Source organism: Peromyscus maniculatus, chromosome 2 (assembly GCF_049852395.1).
Source record: "Peromyscus maniculatus bairdii isolate BWxNUB_F1_BW_parent chromosome 2, HU_Pman_BW_mat_3.1, whole genome shotgun sequence".
Classification (NCBI taxonomy): Eukaryota; Metazoa; Chordata; class Mammalia; order Rodentia; family Cricetidae; genus Peromyscus; species Peromyscus maniculatus.
In genome coordinates, this window is record NC_134853.1 from 136,069,323 (window position 1) to 136,083,998 (window position 14,676).

The following is a 14,676-nucleotide window of genomic DNA, read 5'->3' on the forward strand; positions in this document are numbered from 1 at the left end:
TTGTCTAGCATAAATGCACAAGGCCCCTGGGTTTAATCCTAGCACCACATAAATTGGGTGTGAAGCAGAAGGATCAGGAATTCAAAGTCATCTTCAGCTATGTAGGGACTCAGGGCCAGCCTGGAATGCATGAGACTCTGCCTCAAAACAACAAAAGATAAACCTTTCGCTGAAACTGTATTTAAAGCAAATGAAAGTGTGGTTCCTCACCAATGTAGTAACATACTCCTATAATCCTAGGACTTCAGGAGCCAGAGGCAAGATGATTTCAAATTTGAGGCTAGCCTGGGTTATATATGATAAGTTTAAGTCTTTAAAAAAACAAAAATCTGCTTTGCTAGGTGAGCATGGTAGCACATACCTTTGATCCAGAAGAGGCAGAGGCAGGCGGATCTCTGGGAGTTTAGGACCAGCCTAGTGTAGTCATGAGTTCTAGGCCAGCCAGAGACTCTGTCCCTTATGTTTTTTGTTTTTTGGGGGGTTTTTTTGTTGTTGTTTTTTGAGACAGGGTTTCTCTGTGTAGTCCTCGTCCTCCTGGAACTCACTCTGTAGATCAGGCTGGCCTGGAACTCCCAGAGATCCACCTGCATCTGTCCCCTGAGTCATGGGATGAAAGGCGTATGCCACCACCATAGGTTGCAAAAGCAAATTTAAAAAAAAAAAAAATTTTTTTTTAAATCTCTGGGCTGGCTCATCATAGTAGTAAATTCTCAGCATTCAAAAAGTAGAGACAGGGGGCTGGAGAGGTTGCTCAGTGGTTAAGAGTGCTGGCTGCTCTTCCAGAGATCCTGAGTTCAATTCCCAGCACCTACATGGCAGCTCACAACTGTCTGTAACTCCAAGATCTGACACCCTCACACAGATATACATGCAGACAAAACACCAATGCACATAAAATAAAAATAAATTTGAAAAAAAAAAAAGTGGAGACAGGAGGATCCATAGTTAGAAACCAGCCTGACTACACTGTGTCCAAAGAATGAGATGGGGGGGGGGGGGGGTGAGCACAGCGATCCATTGGGCTGAACACGTGGGGTGGGGAGCTTGTTGAATGTTTGTTTATCTTGAATTGGGGCCAGCTGGCCTCAAATCCTAGGTTTAACTTTCCTTCAGTTGCCCAAATAGTCCTGTACCGCCACACCTAACTCTTAACAAAACCCTGGAGAAAACAGTTACTTTGACAGTTCAGACAGAGTGACTGATGGGTTTAGGAATGAACCTTAGTAAAGTGCTTGTCCTCGGAGCAGGAGGACCTAAGTCTGATCCCCAGAGCCTAATGGCAGTTAAGAGCACTAGTTACTCTTCCAGAGGGCCCAGTTTGATCCTAGCATCCACAGGACAGTAAGGCAGGCCAACCTCTGTGAGTTTGAGGCCAGCCTGCTCTGCAAAGCAAGTTCCAGGCCAGCCAAGTTTACAAAGAGCCTGTCTCAAAAAAAAAAAAGAATTGGAACAAGATGTTGCATGCCTGTAGTCTCAGCACTTTGAAGGCTGAGGCAGGAGAATCATTAAGTCCAGAACTAGTCTAAGCTAAAAGGGAGATCATGTCTCAAAAAAAAATTAGGAGCCGGGTGGTGGTGACACACGCCTTTAATCCCACCACTCGGGAGGCAGAGCCAGGTGGATCTCTGTGAGTTCAAGGCCAGTCTGGTCTCCAAAGCGAGTTCCAGGACAGGCGCAAAGCTACACAAAGAAACCCTGTCTCGGAAAAAAAAAAAAAAAAAATAGGATTGGACCACACAGGACTAATGACCAGGAAGGCCATGAGAGATCACCCGATTCTGCAAATTAGCATCTGATGATAAGATCAGATCTCTTTCGTCCCATACAAACTTTTCCCCATTATTTTGGGGTCACTTAGTTTTAATTACCTATGATAAACTAGAAAAGGGTAATTAAAATTCAGACACGAGTTTTGATTACCCTTCTGTTAGTATGTCTGGACTGAACGTCAGAGTGGTGCATGAGTTTATTTAGAAGGAACCCTCTCATACTCAGGATGTGCTTGTTTCTGCCAGCAGCTATGGGCTGCAAAGGTCTGGTGGACAGTGGCTTGGCTGCCTGCCCAACGTCCTCAGGGATTGAGACATGCTAATAGGGCCACCTTGGGGAAGGTGTAGGCAAGACTGTTCTGAGAAAATTCCTGCTTATTTCTCTCGTTTTCTGCCACTTTCTATGACAGCCAGTAGTCAGGAATCAAGTCTAGTGAGGGGCTGGGCAGATGGCACAGAGGGTAAAAGCTTGCTGTACAAGTTAGAGGACCTAAGTTTAGGACCTCAGAATCCTGGGGATACGACATGATAGCCCATGTTCGTCTGCAACCCCAGGGCTCCTTCAGCAAGATTCAAAACAGAGACAAAAATCCTCAGAGACTCATAAGCCAGCTAGCCTGGCATCGCAAAGAACCACAGGAGACCCTGTCTAAAAGAAGATAGATGGCAAGGCCTGACATCCATGCTGTCCACTGACCTCTACACAAACATGCCCACACTCATACACATAAATGTAACACAAATAAATTGAAGGGAAAAAAGGTAGAGGGGACTGGATCAATGGCACACACACACACACCAAACAAACAAACAAATAAACAAAAAGTCTAGTCAAAATTTAATTGTCGCCAGGCAGTGGTGGCGCACGCCTTTAATCCCAGCACTCAGGAGGCAGAGTCAGGCGGATCTCTGTGAGTTCGAGGCCAGCCTGGGCTACCAAGTGAGTTCCAGGAAAGGCGCAAAGCTACAGAGAAACCCTGTCTCGAAAAACAAAACAAAACAAAACAAAAAAAAACAAAAAAACCTTAATTGTCAGGGCCAGAGAGATAGCTCAGTGGTTAAGGACACTAGCTCTAGAGGTCCTGAGTTCAATTCCCAGCAGTGGTACGGTGGCTCACAACCATCTATAATAGGATCTAATGCCCTCTTTTGTGGTGATATTGTGTTCCCAAAAATACTGTGCACCCTAATAAACTTATCTGGGGTCCGAGAACAGAACAGCCACTAGATACAGAGGCCAGAAAATGGTGGCACACATGCCTTTAATCCTAGCATTCCAGAGGCAGAGATTCGCCTGGATCTCTGTGAATTCAAGGCCACACTGGAAACAGCCAGGTGTGGTAAAGGTGTGGTAACAAGAGCCTTTAATCCCAGGAAGTGATGGCAGAAAGGTATATACGGCATGAGGACCAGGAACTAGAGCTGGGTAAGCTTTCAGGCTTTTGAGAAGCAGTTCAGCTGAGATTCATTCTGGATGAGGACTGAGAGGCTTCTAGTCTGAGGAAACAGGATCAGCTGAAGAATTGGCGAAGTGAGGTGGCTGTGGCTTGTTCAGCTTCTCTGATCTTCCAGCATTCACCCTAATACCAGGCTTCAGGTTTGATTTTATTAATAAGACCCTTTAGGATTCATGCTACACTCTTTAGCATACAGGTGTACATGCAGATAGAGCCCTCATATATAAAATAACAAATCTCTAAAAAAGCAAGCCTTAGTTGTCAAGGCTTTAGTTGTCTGTCTGTTTAGTCCCCCTCAACTACATCTGTACTGCCTCTTAATATAAGGTGGATGACATCAAACAGTCTCTAATCCCATCTTCAGTAAAGCAAGCTGAAAGTCAGGGTTTTACTGGGTTTTCTATGCTGTCTATGGTTAGCCAAGTTTAGCCCTCAAAGCCAAACAAGCTATTCCTGTTTCTCGTTCTAATTATTCCCTTGAACATAGCCTTCACGATACACTCAGCTGACTGGCCCGCACACTGGATCCTTGTTTTTCTATCCTTGCCCCCCATTCCACCTGCTTTTTTTTGTGGTGATAGGGATTGAACCCAGGGCCTTACACTTGCTAGGCCAAGGGTTCTGCCACACAGCAGTATCCTTTCTTGTTTGTCTTGGAGCCTAGTCTGATATAGCCCAGGCTGAACTTGAACTTAATGTATAATCATTCTTCTACCTCCCGGATTCTAGCATTACAAATATGTAATCGTATGCCCTGCTTGTGCTTCCCAAATTCTAGCATTACGAGAGTATGTACCGTCATGCCCCAGTTCTTATTGTTTTGTTTTGGGTTATTTGTTTTGGTTTGAGGTGTGTGTGTGTGTGTGTGTGTGTGTGTGTGTGTGTGTGTGTGTGTGTGTGTGTGTGTGTATGTGTGTGTGTGCGTGCGTGCGTGTGCGCGCTTACACTTGAATATAGGTATCCACCGAATTATATTCCCTGAAGCTGGAGTTACAACTGTTGTGTGCCTCCTGGTGTGGGTTCTGGGGATCAAACTGCAGTTCTCTAAAAGAGCAACATATGCACTTAGTTGCCGAGCCATCTCTAACCTGGTTTGTTTTTGTTTAATGCTGTCGATAGCAAAAGTCCAGTAGAATGTCTGATCCCTTGGGGCTGGAGTTACAGGTGGCTTTGAACCATCCAGTTTTGATGTTGGAAACCTAATTCAAGTCCTCTGCAATAATATGAGTTCTTAACATCTGAGTCATCTCTCTAGCCCCTTATCTTCTCTTTTTACTTTTATTTAATTATTTTTTTCAAGACATTGTTTCTCTGTGTACCCCTGGCTGTCCTGGAACTTGCCCTGTAGACCAGGCTGGCCTTGAACTCACATAGATCCGTCTACCTCTGCCTCCCGAGTGCTGGGATCAAAGGCGTGTGCTGCCACTGAACTTTACTTTTTATTTTACTTTTTATAGCGTCTGGCTAAGTTGCCCGAGCTGCCTTGACTGGCTCTGTAGCCCAGGGAGGCCTTAAATTATAGGCCTGTACTACCAGGCCCAGCTTCCAGTCCCCCTTATTCAGGACATTCCTAACTCTTTATATTACATTGTTGGTTTGGTTATAGACAAGGTCTCCCTATATAGCCCAAGCTGACCTACAACTAATTTTGTAGCTAAAAATGAACTCCTGACCCTTTTGCCTTCACCTCCCAAGTGCTGGGATTACAGTCATAAAATGCCACGCTCAGTTGAAAATGAATCTTGTTAAAATTAAGTGCATGATGCACAACCTGTCTGTTTCTGTAATACCTCAGAAGCCTATGCTAATTTGACAAACAGCCCCTCTTGGCTCTTTCAAAACCACAGCAGTGCTGGGCATGAAGCTCAGTGGTACAATACTTCCCCAGTGTATGCAAGAGCCTGCATTCAGTCTCTAGCATCAGAACTGAGAGAAGACCAGAAAGCCACCTTTCAAAAAGGAAGAAGGTGGAACACACCTTTAATCCTAGCACTTGGGAGACTGAATTTGAGAACAGACGGGTCTACAGAGTGAGTTCCAAGACAGTATGTAATAAGATGCTGTCTCAAGAAAAGAACCCTAAATAGGCAAGAAAAAAATGTTTAAGGCCTAGCTGAGATCCATGAATCTCTGTCTCCAAAAGAAGGAAAAGAAAATGCTTGGGTTTTTGTTTTGTTTTGTTTTTTTCTTTTTGTATGAGATTACAGGTATGAACCACCATACCTGATTTATGTGATGCCAGGGATCAAATCCAAAACATTGTGCCAACTAACATCCCCTGCCCCATATCCAGGTTCCATGTCAGGTAGCTCACAGCCACCTGTAACTCCAGCTGCAGAGAATATGACACCCTCTTCTGGCCTCCTTAGCTACCTTCTCACTTGTGGGGCACATGCATGCGCACACACACACAAACAAAAATAAGATGCATCTTAGCCGGGCGGTGGTGGCGCACGCCTTTAATCCCAGCACTCGGGAGGCAGAGGCAGGCGGATCTCTGTGAGTTCGAGGCCAGCCTGGGCTACCAAGTGAGTTCCAGGAAAGGCGCAAAGCTACACAGAGAAACCCTGTCTCGAAAAACCAAAAAAAAAAAAAAAAAAAAATAAGATGCATCTTTTAAAAAGCTGGTCACGGCAGTACACACCTAAAATTCTAGTCTGGGAAGATGGAGACAGGAAGGATCCCTAGGGCTTGCTGACTGGTTGGTTAGTTTAGCAAAGTTGGTAAGCTCCAGGTTCAAATAGAGATCCTGTCTCAAAAAATAAGTAAGGGCTGATAAGATGGCTCAGCATGTAGAAGTGCTTGCTGCCAAACCTGGCAACCTGAGTTTGATCCCTAGAAATGGCATGGTAAAGCAGAGAACCAGCCCCTCTGACCTACACACCCACCATGGTACACACTAAATAGATAAATGTAAATAAGATAGGGAGTAACTGAAGACACCTGAAGTCAACCACTGGTCTCCAAAAGTGCATGCTCACCTGTACACTCTTTCACACACACACACACACACACACACACACACACACACACACAGATGTATAAACATTGTGTATGTACACACAAGAGTGTGTTTGTATGTGTATTCTTTTCCTCCCTAGAATAAACTAAAGGAAGTCTTGTGTATGTGTGTGTTGGTACTGTGAATTGAATTCAGAGCTCTCTGCTCAAGTTAGGCAAGCATTCTACTACTTTACTATTCTCTGGTCCTAGCCAGGCATGGTGGCACACACCAGTAATCCCAGCACTTGGGACCTCAAGACAAGGTTACCCTTGACTACATAGCAAATTTGAGGCCAACCTGTACTACATAAGTCCTGGGTCTCCACACACACACACACACACACACACACACACACACACACACACACACACCCTAGATCCCAGCACTGAAGAAAGACTTAAAACCAGGAAAGGATGGAGAATTTAGAGGTACCTTTGTGTCACCATCAGGGCTTCTTCCTAATGTGGTATAACACAATATGGTACAGAGTGGTGTACCTGGCCAAAGAAGCATAATCCTTTCCCAGGGCCTGCATTTTTGTTTAAAAAGTGAGCCCACCAAGAATAATTAAGGGCCAAGTCTCCATTAATCTTAGCCATCACTGAGTGGCTTCTCAAGAGCACTGAAGAGGATTAATACAACACAGTCCCTAGTGCCAAGCTGAGAGCTAATATTAGGAGGCAGAAACTGGTTCTGGTGCTGGGCCCAGTTCTTTTACCTTTTAGGTGCTCAGACAGGAAAAATACAGTCTTGCTGAGAACTGGCAACTTAAGAAAGGTGGACATAGTCCTCCTGCCTCTCCATCCCCTGTATCATTAGCAAATGAATACATATACTCCTAGTAAAATCCCCGATCTTTGGGCTGAAGGTGTAGTTCAGTAGTAGAGATGAGGTGGAACATTCACGGGCTGATTGTGGTCGTTCATGTCTATAATCCCAGCACTCCGGAGGCAGAGGAAGAGGACTGCCTCAAGTGTAAAGCCAGCCTGGGCTACACAGTGAGTTCAAGGCCAGCCTGAACTGCAGTATGAGACCCTGTCTCAAAAAATAAGAAACTTCCCGGTGACGTGGTACACACCTTAAGTCCCATCACTTAGAAGGCAGAAGCAGGTGGATCTCTATGAGTTTGAGGCCAGAAAAAAAAGAAAAAGAAAAAGAAAAAGAATTATTAGATATATTAATACACCGTACATAAAATATATAATGTGTGTATTGTGGTACTAGGATGGAGCCCATGGCTCACACTCTGCACTGGGTCATACCCCAGCCCTTGGTGGTTTGAGGTTTTGATTTTTTTGGTGGGTTTTTGTTTTAGTTTTTATTTTTGTTTTGAAATAGGGTTTTACTATGTAGTCCTAGCTGGCCTTGAACTTGCAGAGATCTGTTTATCTCTGTCTCCCCAGTACTGGGATAAAGGCAGTTTGTGGTATCTGCAGTGAAAGTGAAGAACAGTTGAGACAAACGGTCAGAAAAAAGCTTCCTACCCAGTGTTCATAGAGCCTCCAGCTTCCCATTGATCAGTCAGCCTCCTTTTTCCAGTCATAGTACAGGCTCTACACGGAAAACCAATGGATCTCACAAGTTACACATAGACTAGATAAGACTGTCGATAAAGCAGGCTCCTGAAGACCCTGCTTAGAACTGCTAAAGAAGGGGGCTGGAGAGATGGCTCAGAGGTTAAGAGCACTGACTGCTCTTCCAGAGGTCCTGAGTTCAATTCCCAGCACCCACATGGTGGCTCACAACCATCTGTAATAAGATCTGGCACCCTCTTCTGTATACATAATAAATAAATAATCTTAAAAAAAAAAAAAAAAAAAACTGCTAAAGAAAAGGAAAAGCAGGCTGTGGGCATTGTGGAAATCTGACCTCAGTCATTCCAGCCACTTCCTTCTGGGGATGCTTCCCACCCACATCCAGATTCCAGTGTAGCCAGTTAGTAGTCTTTAATTATGGCCTTGTCAACAAAAGAAACAGCTCTCACTCAAAGGAATAAAGCTGTGGCTTATTTTGGAGCCAAATATGAGAGGCCATGGCCCTGGAACATAGATTTAGGTCTCCCCAAATAAACATATTCCAATGAGGTTGCAATTCTGAACTTTCTATAGTAACTAACAGAACAAAGAGAGGCATAAATCAAAACACGTTTCCAATAGTCAGTGGCTACACTGGGTAGATGTGTTACAGCGAGACCAGGAGAACTCTGCACTGGCTTTAGATGCTGCCTAAGCCCTTTGCTGGAAACTCGGGTTTGTTAAGTTAATGCATTCCAAAGGTTTTTATCTGTTAATCACAGGATGTTAGGTTCAACACGGTGGTGGGCAAGAACTAAAGATAGCCCAAAATAACTTGTAATTAGGCTCCAGACCTGCAACATTCCAACCTCTCCACATCACTGAGGTTCTAATCAGTCAACCCCACAGCTATGTCCAGGAATCCTCATCCGCAGCTTCTTGTGTTCCGCTGACTGTTTCTTGTCTGCCCACTGGCTCTACCTCCCCACTGACTGTTGTCTGCCCACCACTTGCCTAGCTCCAGCCCCCGCTCTTAGCATCTTAACCACTGATAGGAAACATACATTACTACCACCTTCAGACCTTGGACTTGGCTTTGGCTAAGTGGAAACTTGTTTTGTCTCTGGAACCCGTGTATATAAGGCATTCTGCACTTTCCTTATTACCTACCCTCTGTAGGGAATTTCCCAAAGGATATGGAGCCACGGTAACTGTTGACTGCAAGGCTGTGCAGTGTGGACAAGTTGCAAAGTTCTGGGTTGTACCTTGTAGAACACCCACTGAATGTATCCCGAGACTGCCAAAAAGCAAACTAACACTTGTCCCATTCATACCACCCACAGAGATGCTCAGCCTAGAATAGGCTTTAGCCTTCCCTAGGAATGGAGATAGCATAGATAGCCTGTTTCCTGTTTGACTCTGGGCTGCCATCTGAACAGTAAAGCTCTGCAGGCTGAGAGAGCACCTTGTGCTTTGGGTGCCCATTTATGCTCAGCTGATTGTCTGTAGACGGTTCTGGATTTTGGTTCCAGGTCAAAATTCTAACACCTTCCATGAATGAGCTGCATCCCTAGACTTCTGAGCTATACCAAGGACTGACTGTTGAGTAGCAGAATCCTGCCCAACATCCTGCCTATGGCATCAGCACTTCTTCATGGGTGTGGGCCATTCTCATTGAAAGTTCAACATCATGAATAGTGCTGTTTAAATCATGTTGATACCTCCAGGCAATGGTGGCACACACCTTTAATCCCAGCACTCCGGAAACAGAGGCCAGATGATCTCTGTAAGTATGAGGCCAACCTGGCCTACAAAGCAAGTTCCAGAACAGCCAAGGCTGTTACAAAGAGAAACCCTATCTCAAAAAAAAAAAAAAAAAAGAAAAGAAAAGAAAAGAATATGGGTTCTAGTATCAGGCAGAACTGGATTTGAATATGTTGTTTGGCAGTTACATGGTTTAGAATAAATGGTTTAAATTCCCTAAATCTGTTACTTCATCTATAAAATTTGGATGCTATTTTTATATCAGATAAAAATGGTATTCAGAGAATCACCTAGAAATGTTTTCTCTAATTAAATACATAAGGTTCTCATCCTGGACCTACTAAAAAAAAAACTGATGGAGGCCAAGACAAAAGATGTTCTTGTTTTTTTTTTTGTGTTGCCCATAATTTTGTTTTGTTTTGTTTTTTGTTTTTCAAGACAGAATTTCTCTGTGTAACACCCTTGGCTTTCCTGGAACTTGCTCTGTAGATCAGGCTGACCTCAGACTCACAGAAATCCTCCTGTCTCTGCCTCTGGAGTGCTGGGATTAAAGGCATGTGCCACCACCATCCAGCAACATATTTTTTTATTATGGTATGTGCTGTGTGAATAGTGGGGATGGGGTTGGATGGAGGCATATGAATCATGGCGTACAGAAGTCGGAGGACAGCTTTCTGGAGCCAGCCCTCTCCTTTCACCTTTAAATGGGTTCTGGGGATTGAACTCCCGTCCTCAGGCCTGCACAGCAAGGGCCTTTACTCCCTGAACCATCTCGCTGGTCCTGCCCAGGGCAGAGTAGTAAAGATTCATTGCTGTGATATATGGTGTGTGTGTAGCGTAGTACCTGGCATATATCTGTAATGAGTGTTGGTGATAGTTTTCAAAAGGACCTTTTTCTGCCAGGTGTGGTGGGCACACCTTTAATGCCAGCACTTAGTGGATCTCTGAGTTCCGGCCCACCTGGTCTACATAGTGAGTTCCAGGACAACCAGGGTTATGTAGAGAGACTCTGTCTCAGATTTTTTTTTTTTTTTTTTTTAATTTAAAGACCTTTTTCCGCTGGTGAGATGTCTCAGCAGGTAAAAACTCTTGCTGTGCAAGCGTGAGGGGCTGAGTTCAATCCCTGGACCCACAGTGAAAAAAAAGAACCAACTCTCAAAACTTGCCATGGCACTATACATACACACATACACATGATAATAACAATTTCTTAAAGACTGTTCTCCTCCTCACAGTCTTCAGGAGACAGAGAAGTAGTTCTAAATTCAATCAAACAGCAAGAGCTGCTGCTGCTTTTGAGAGTGTGTTTAGGGCCTACAGCAGCCTTCTAGTGGAGTGGAGTGAAGGGCAACATCATTTGAACAAAGCAGTCTTTCTGAAATAGAGCTTTTTGTTTGTTTGATTTGGGGTGGGTGGCAGTACTAAGGACTGAGCCCAGGGATTTCCATATGCTAAGCAAGTGCTCTATAAGTAATACTGCCCAAACCACCCCCTTTTCTTTATTTTGATACAGAGTCTCACTAAGTTGTGCAGACAGTGCTTGATCTCACTCTATACTGAAGAGGACCCTGAACTTGTAGTCTTCCTGGTTTAGCCTCCTCAGTAGCTGGGATACCAGGCCCAAGCCATTGTCCTTGGCTTGAGATAAGCTGGTTTTTAAAATATCCATTTTTGTGCTAGGGATGTATTTCAGTGGCAGAGTGCTTGTCTACCATGTATGAGGTCCTGGGTTCAATTCACAACACTGACAACATGCAGTATGTGTATGAGAGAGAGAGAGAGACCCAGCACTCGGGAGGCAGAGCCAGGCGGATCTCTGTGAGTTAGAGGCCAGCCTGGTCTACAGAACAAGATTTAGGACAGGCACCAAAACTACACAGAGAAACCCTGTCTCAAAAAAAAAAAAAAAGAAAAAAACTGACTCCCTCAAGTTGTCCTCTTACCTCCATATAACCCCTCCCAAACAAAATTTAAAAAATAATAGTGAAGCTGGGCAGTGGTGGTACATACCTTTAATCCCAGCATTTGGGAAAACAAAACAAAGAAAACAAATAATTAAAATGTATACATACACATCTTTCCCCTCCCATCTCTGAATGAATAACTGGAGTCTGTGGTAAGAGCTATAGGAGACGATTTTTTTCCATAGTTGATCATCTCCCCCGACCCCCCAGGGTTTCTCTGTGTAGCCTTGGTTGTCCTGGAATTCTCTCTGTGGACCAGACTGACCTTGAACTCACAGAGAGCCTCCTGCCTCTGTCTCCTGAGTGCTGGCATTAATGCCCAACCAGAAAAAATCCTTAATTTCTGGGCCCCAATGACATTTATCATGTGATCCTAGATAAGAAGACTTGATGGGTGAGTCTACAGACCACCCTCAGATTCCACCCCTCCACCAAGGAGAATTTGAGTGAAAATTACACCCCAAGATCCTGGGTACCTAGAAAATTAAAGTCAAGCTAGGAGCCTGGCATAGTAGCATACCACTTTAATCCCAGTACTTGATAAGCAGAGGCAAGTAGAGCTTTGTGAGGTAGAAGCCAGCCTGGTCTGCATAGTAAGTTCCAGGACAGCCAGAGCTACATAGTGAGACCCTGTCTCAAAAGAAAATTCGTATGTATATGTGTGTCAAGATAGGTATGACAGCATATGCCTATAATCCCAGTATTTGGGTGTCTAGGGCAGAAAAATCATTAGTTCCAGGCCAACCTGGAATGCATAGCAAGACCTTGTCTCAAAATAAAAAGAACTTGGGCCCCAAGATGGCTAGTGATTAAAGGCACATTCCACAAAACCTAACCAAAGTTTGATACCCAGAACCCACATTGCAGAAAGAGAGACCCAGCTCTCAAAAGCTAGCCTCTGACCTCTATACACACTGTGACACACGTGTGCCCCCCATTACATCTACCCACACACAGATAATAAATAATAAATTTTAGAAGCAAAAAGAACTTGATTGCTGGGGTGTTTACATATACCCATAATCCCAGCACTTAGTAGGTAGAGGCAGGAGGATCAAGAGTTCAATATCATTCTTGGCTACATAGTGAGTTCAAGGCTAGCCTGGACTGTGTAAGACACTGTCTCAAAAGGGGGTGCACATAGTTCAGTGGTAAAGGGTTTGTCCAACATGTACAAAGCCCTAGATTCAGTCCCCATTTTTTTAAAAAAAGGAAGATGGGGAAAATCAAATAAGGACTTGGAAAAGGATAATTGTGAATGTGGCCCACTCTGAAATTCTCTAATGCCATTCTGTGACCCAGTAGTAACTTGAGACATGTAGTCACCCATAGGACTGACCAGCAGTTCTCAGCCAAGGGAAGAGCCTGAGCTTCCGGACAGCGGTTGGGGATGAAGCCCTAGGTACTCCAATGTGACGACTGTGTTGGCTCCTGTGTTACAGAAGCAGCATCCATGGCAGCGTCATCTGCAATAATGCGGTGATTGAGAAGGGCGCAGACATCAAGGACTGTTTGGTTGGAAGTGGTCAGAGGATCGAAGCCAAAGGTAAACAACACCCCAAGTTAAGAGTCATGGAAGCCATTCCTCACATTAACACAGAGGATGCTTAGTGGGCAAGATGTAAGAAATAGGCTCATATTTATACTTCAGGTGAAAACATAAACTTAGGGTCATCTTTGGAGAGTAGCTGATATATTATTTTTAGAAGTTTAATTTAGTCCTATTCTAGGAATATAGTTTACAAATAAGTTTACTTATATGTGCAACTATACTATCGAAAAATTGAAAATATAATAACGGCTATTGTCCAAATTCACACCAATACTCTATATTTGCTTTTGGGTATGACAGAGGTAGCCAGTAATACAGCATAACTCTGGAATGTGCTGTGGCCTCCACTCATCTGACTTGTTTTGTGTGTGTGTGTTGTTTTAAGCAGAGCAAACATAAATTTATTATGGAAAAGAAAGAACTGCCAAGAGCAGGAGGAACTCCAAGGGAGGAGACCTGAGCCAGTTTGTAAGGAAGGTGGTCCCCTAGATTTCTGTCCTGGCAAAGGAGTAGCGGGCATAACCATTCTCGGCTGCTTAGAGCTGCGGCTCTGAGCTGTGCTGTTAGCTCAGCTGTGCTGGACAACCTGGAGAAGACTGGTGGAAATCGTAACATCTGGCCACTGTTTCTCCCATGTGCTTATCTAGGCACCTTGGCAGTGATTGTAGTTCACAAGACTCACAGCTAACTAAGACTGTTGATGGCTTTTTCTCCTAGCAGCCTACATAGCACCTTCTAGTACTATGAAAGCTAGCCAGCAGGGAGAAAGGTTCCTGGTCAGTAACGACTTAATTTTTCCATGTCCTGTGACCAAAACTTGTGGTGTTTTCAGCCACAGGGTCTGCCAAGAGCAATAGCAAATAGCCTGTTTGAAAAAAAAAATAATATATATTTTCAAGTATCTGGAGATTGATACATGCCTTCAATTCTATCACTCAGGCAGCGGGAGCAGGCAGATCTCTGTGAGTTTGAGGCCAGCCTGATCCAAATAGTGAATGCTAAGCCACCCAGGGCTACATAGTGAAATCCTGTTTCCAAAGATAAAATAAAATGGAAGCTAGAGAAAGGGCTCTACAAATTAACACTTGGGTTTTTTGTTTTTTGTTTGTTTGTTTGTTTGTTTGTTTGTTTCCTCTCTCTCTCTCTTTGAGATAGGGTTTCTCTAAGTGGCCCTGGCCATCCTGGAACTTGTTCTGTAGACCAGACTGGCTTTGAACTCAGAAGTCCGCCTGCCTCTGCCCCTTCCTGGAGTGCTAGGATTAAAGTCCTGCACTACTACCACTGCCTGGCAACACTTGCCATTTTTGCAGAGGACCTATATTCAGTGCCAAGCACCCACATGGCAGCTCACAACTTCCAGTAACTCGAGTTCCAGGAGATCTGATGCCTCTTCTGAATTCTGTGGTTACCAGGCTCACATGTAGTGAACATACGTACATTCAGGCATACACTCATATATTGGTGAAATTATTAAGGCCACTCCACGTAGTTAAAAGGGAGGTTTATTTTGTGGGGTAACTCACAAGTGAAGGGATAGGTAACAGGGTGTGGGAAAGGTGAGGCGCAGTCCGGCGGTGTTCTTTGGAGAACTCTGCTCGGTCTACCTCCAGTGTCCAGGGTCCAGGAAACAAGAGAGGTGGTGCATCCGGATC

The 14,676-nt window shown here is 44.3% G+C and overlaps 1 protein-coding gene across 3 annotated transcripts in view; it reads left to right on the forward strand.

The window, feature by feature from the left end:
* The window catches only part of Eif2b3 (eukaryotic translation initiation factor 2B subunit gamma), a 77,336-nt gene that overhangs the window by 59,644 nt on the left and 3,016 nt on the right, over positions 1–14,676 (forward strand). For all 3 annotated transcript variants that reach the window (XM_042271682.2, XM_042271681.2, XM_042271680.2), the window contains exon 11: positions 12,915–13,018. In XM_042271682.2, coding sequence (XP_042127616.1) covers positions 12,915–13,018 — 104 coding nt within the window. The remainder of the gene's footprint in view (positions 1–12,914; positions 13,019–14,676) is intronic.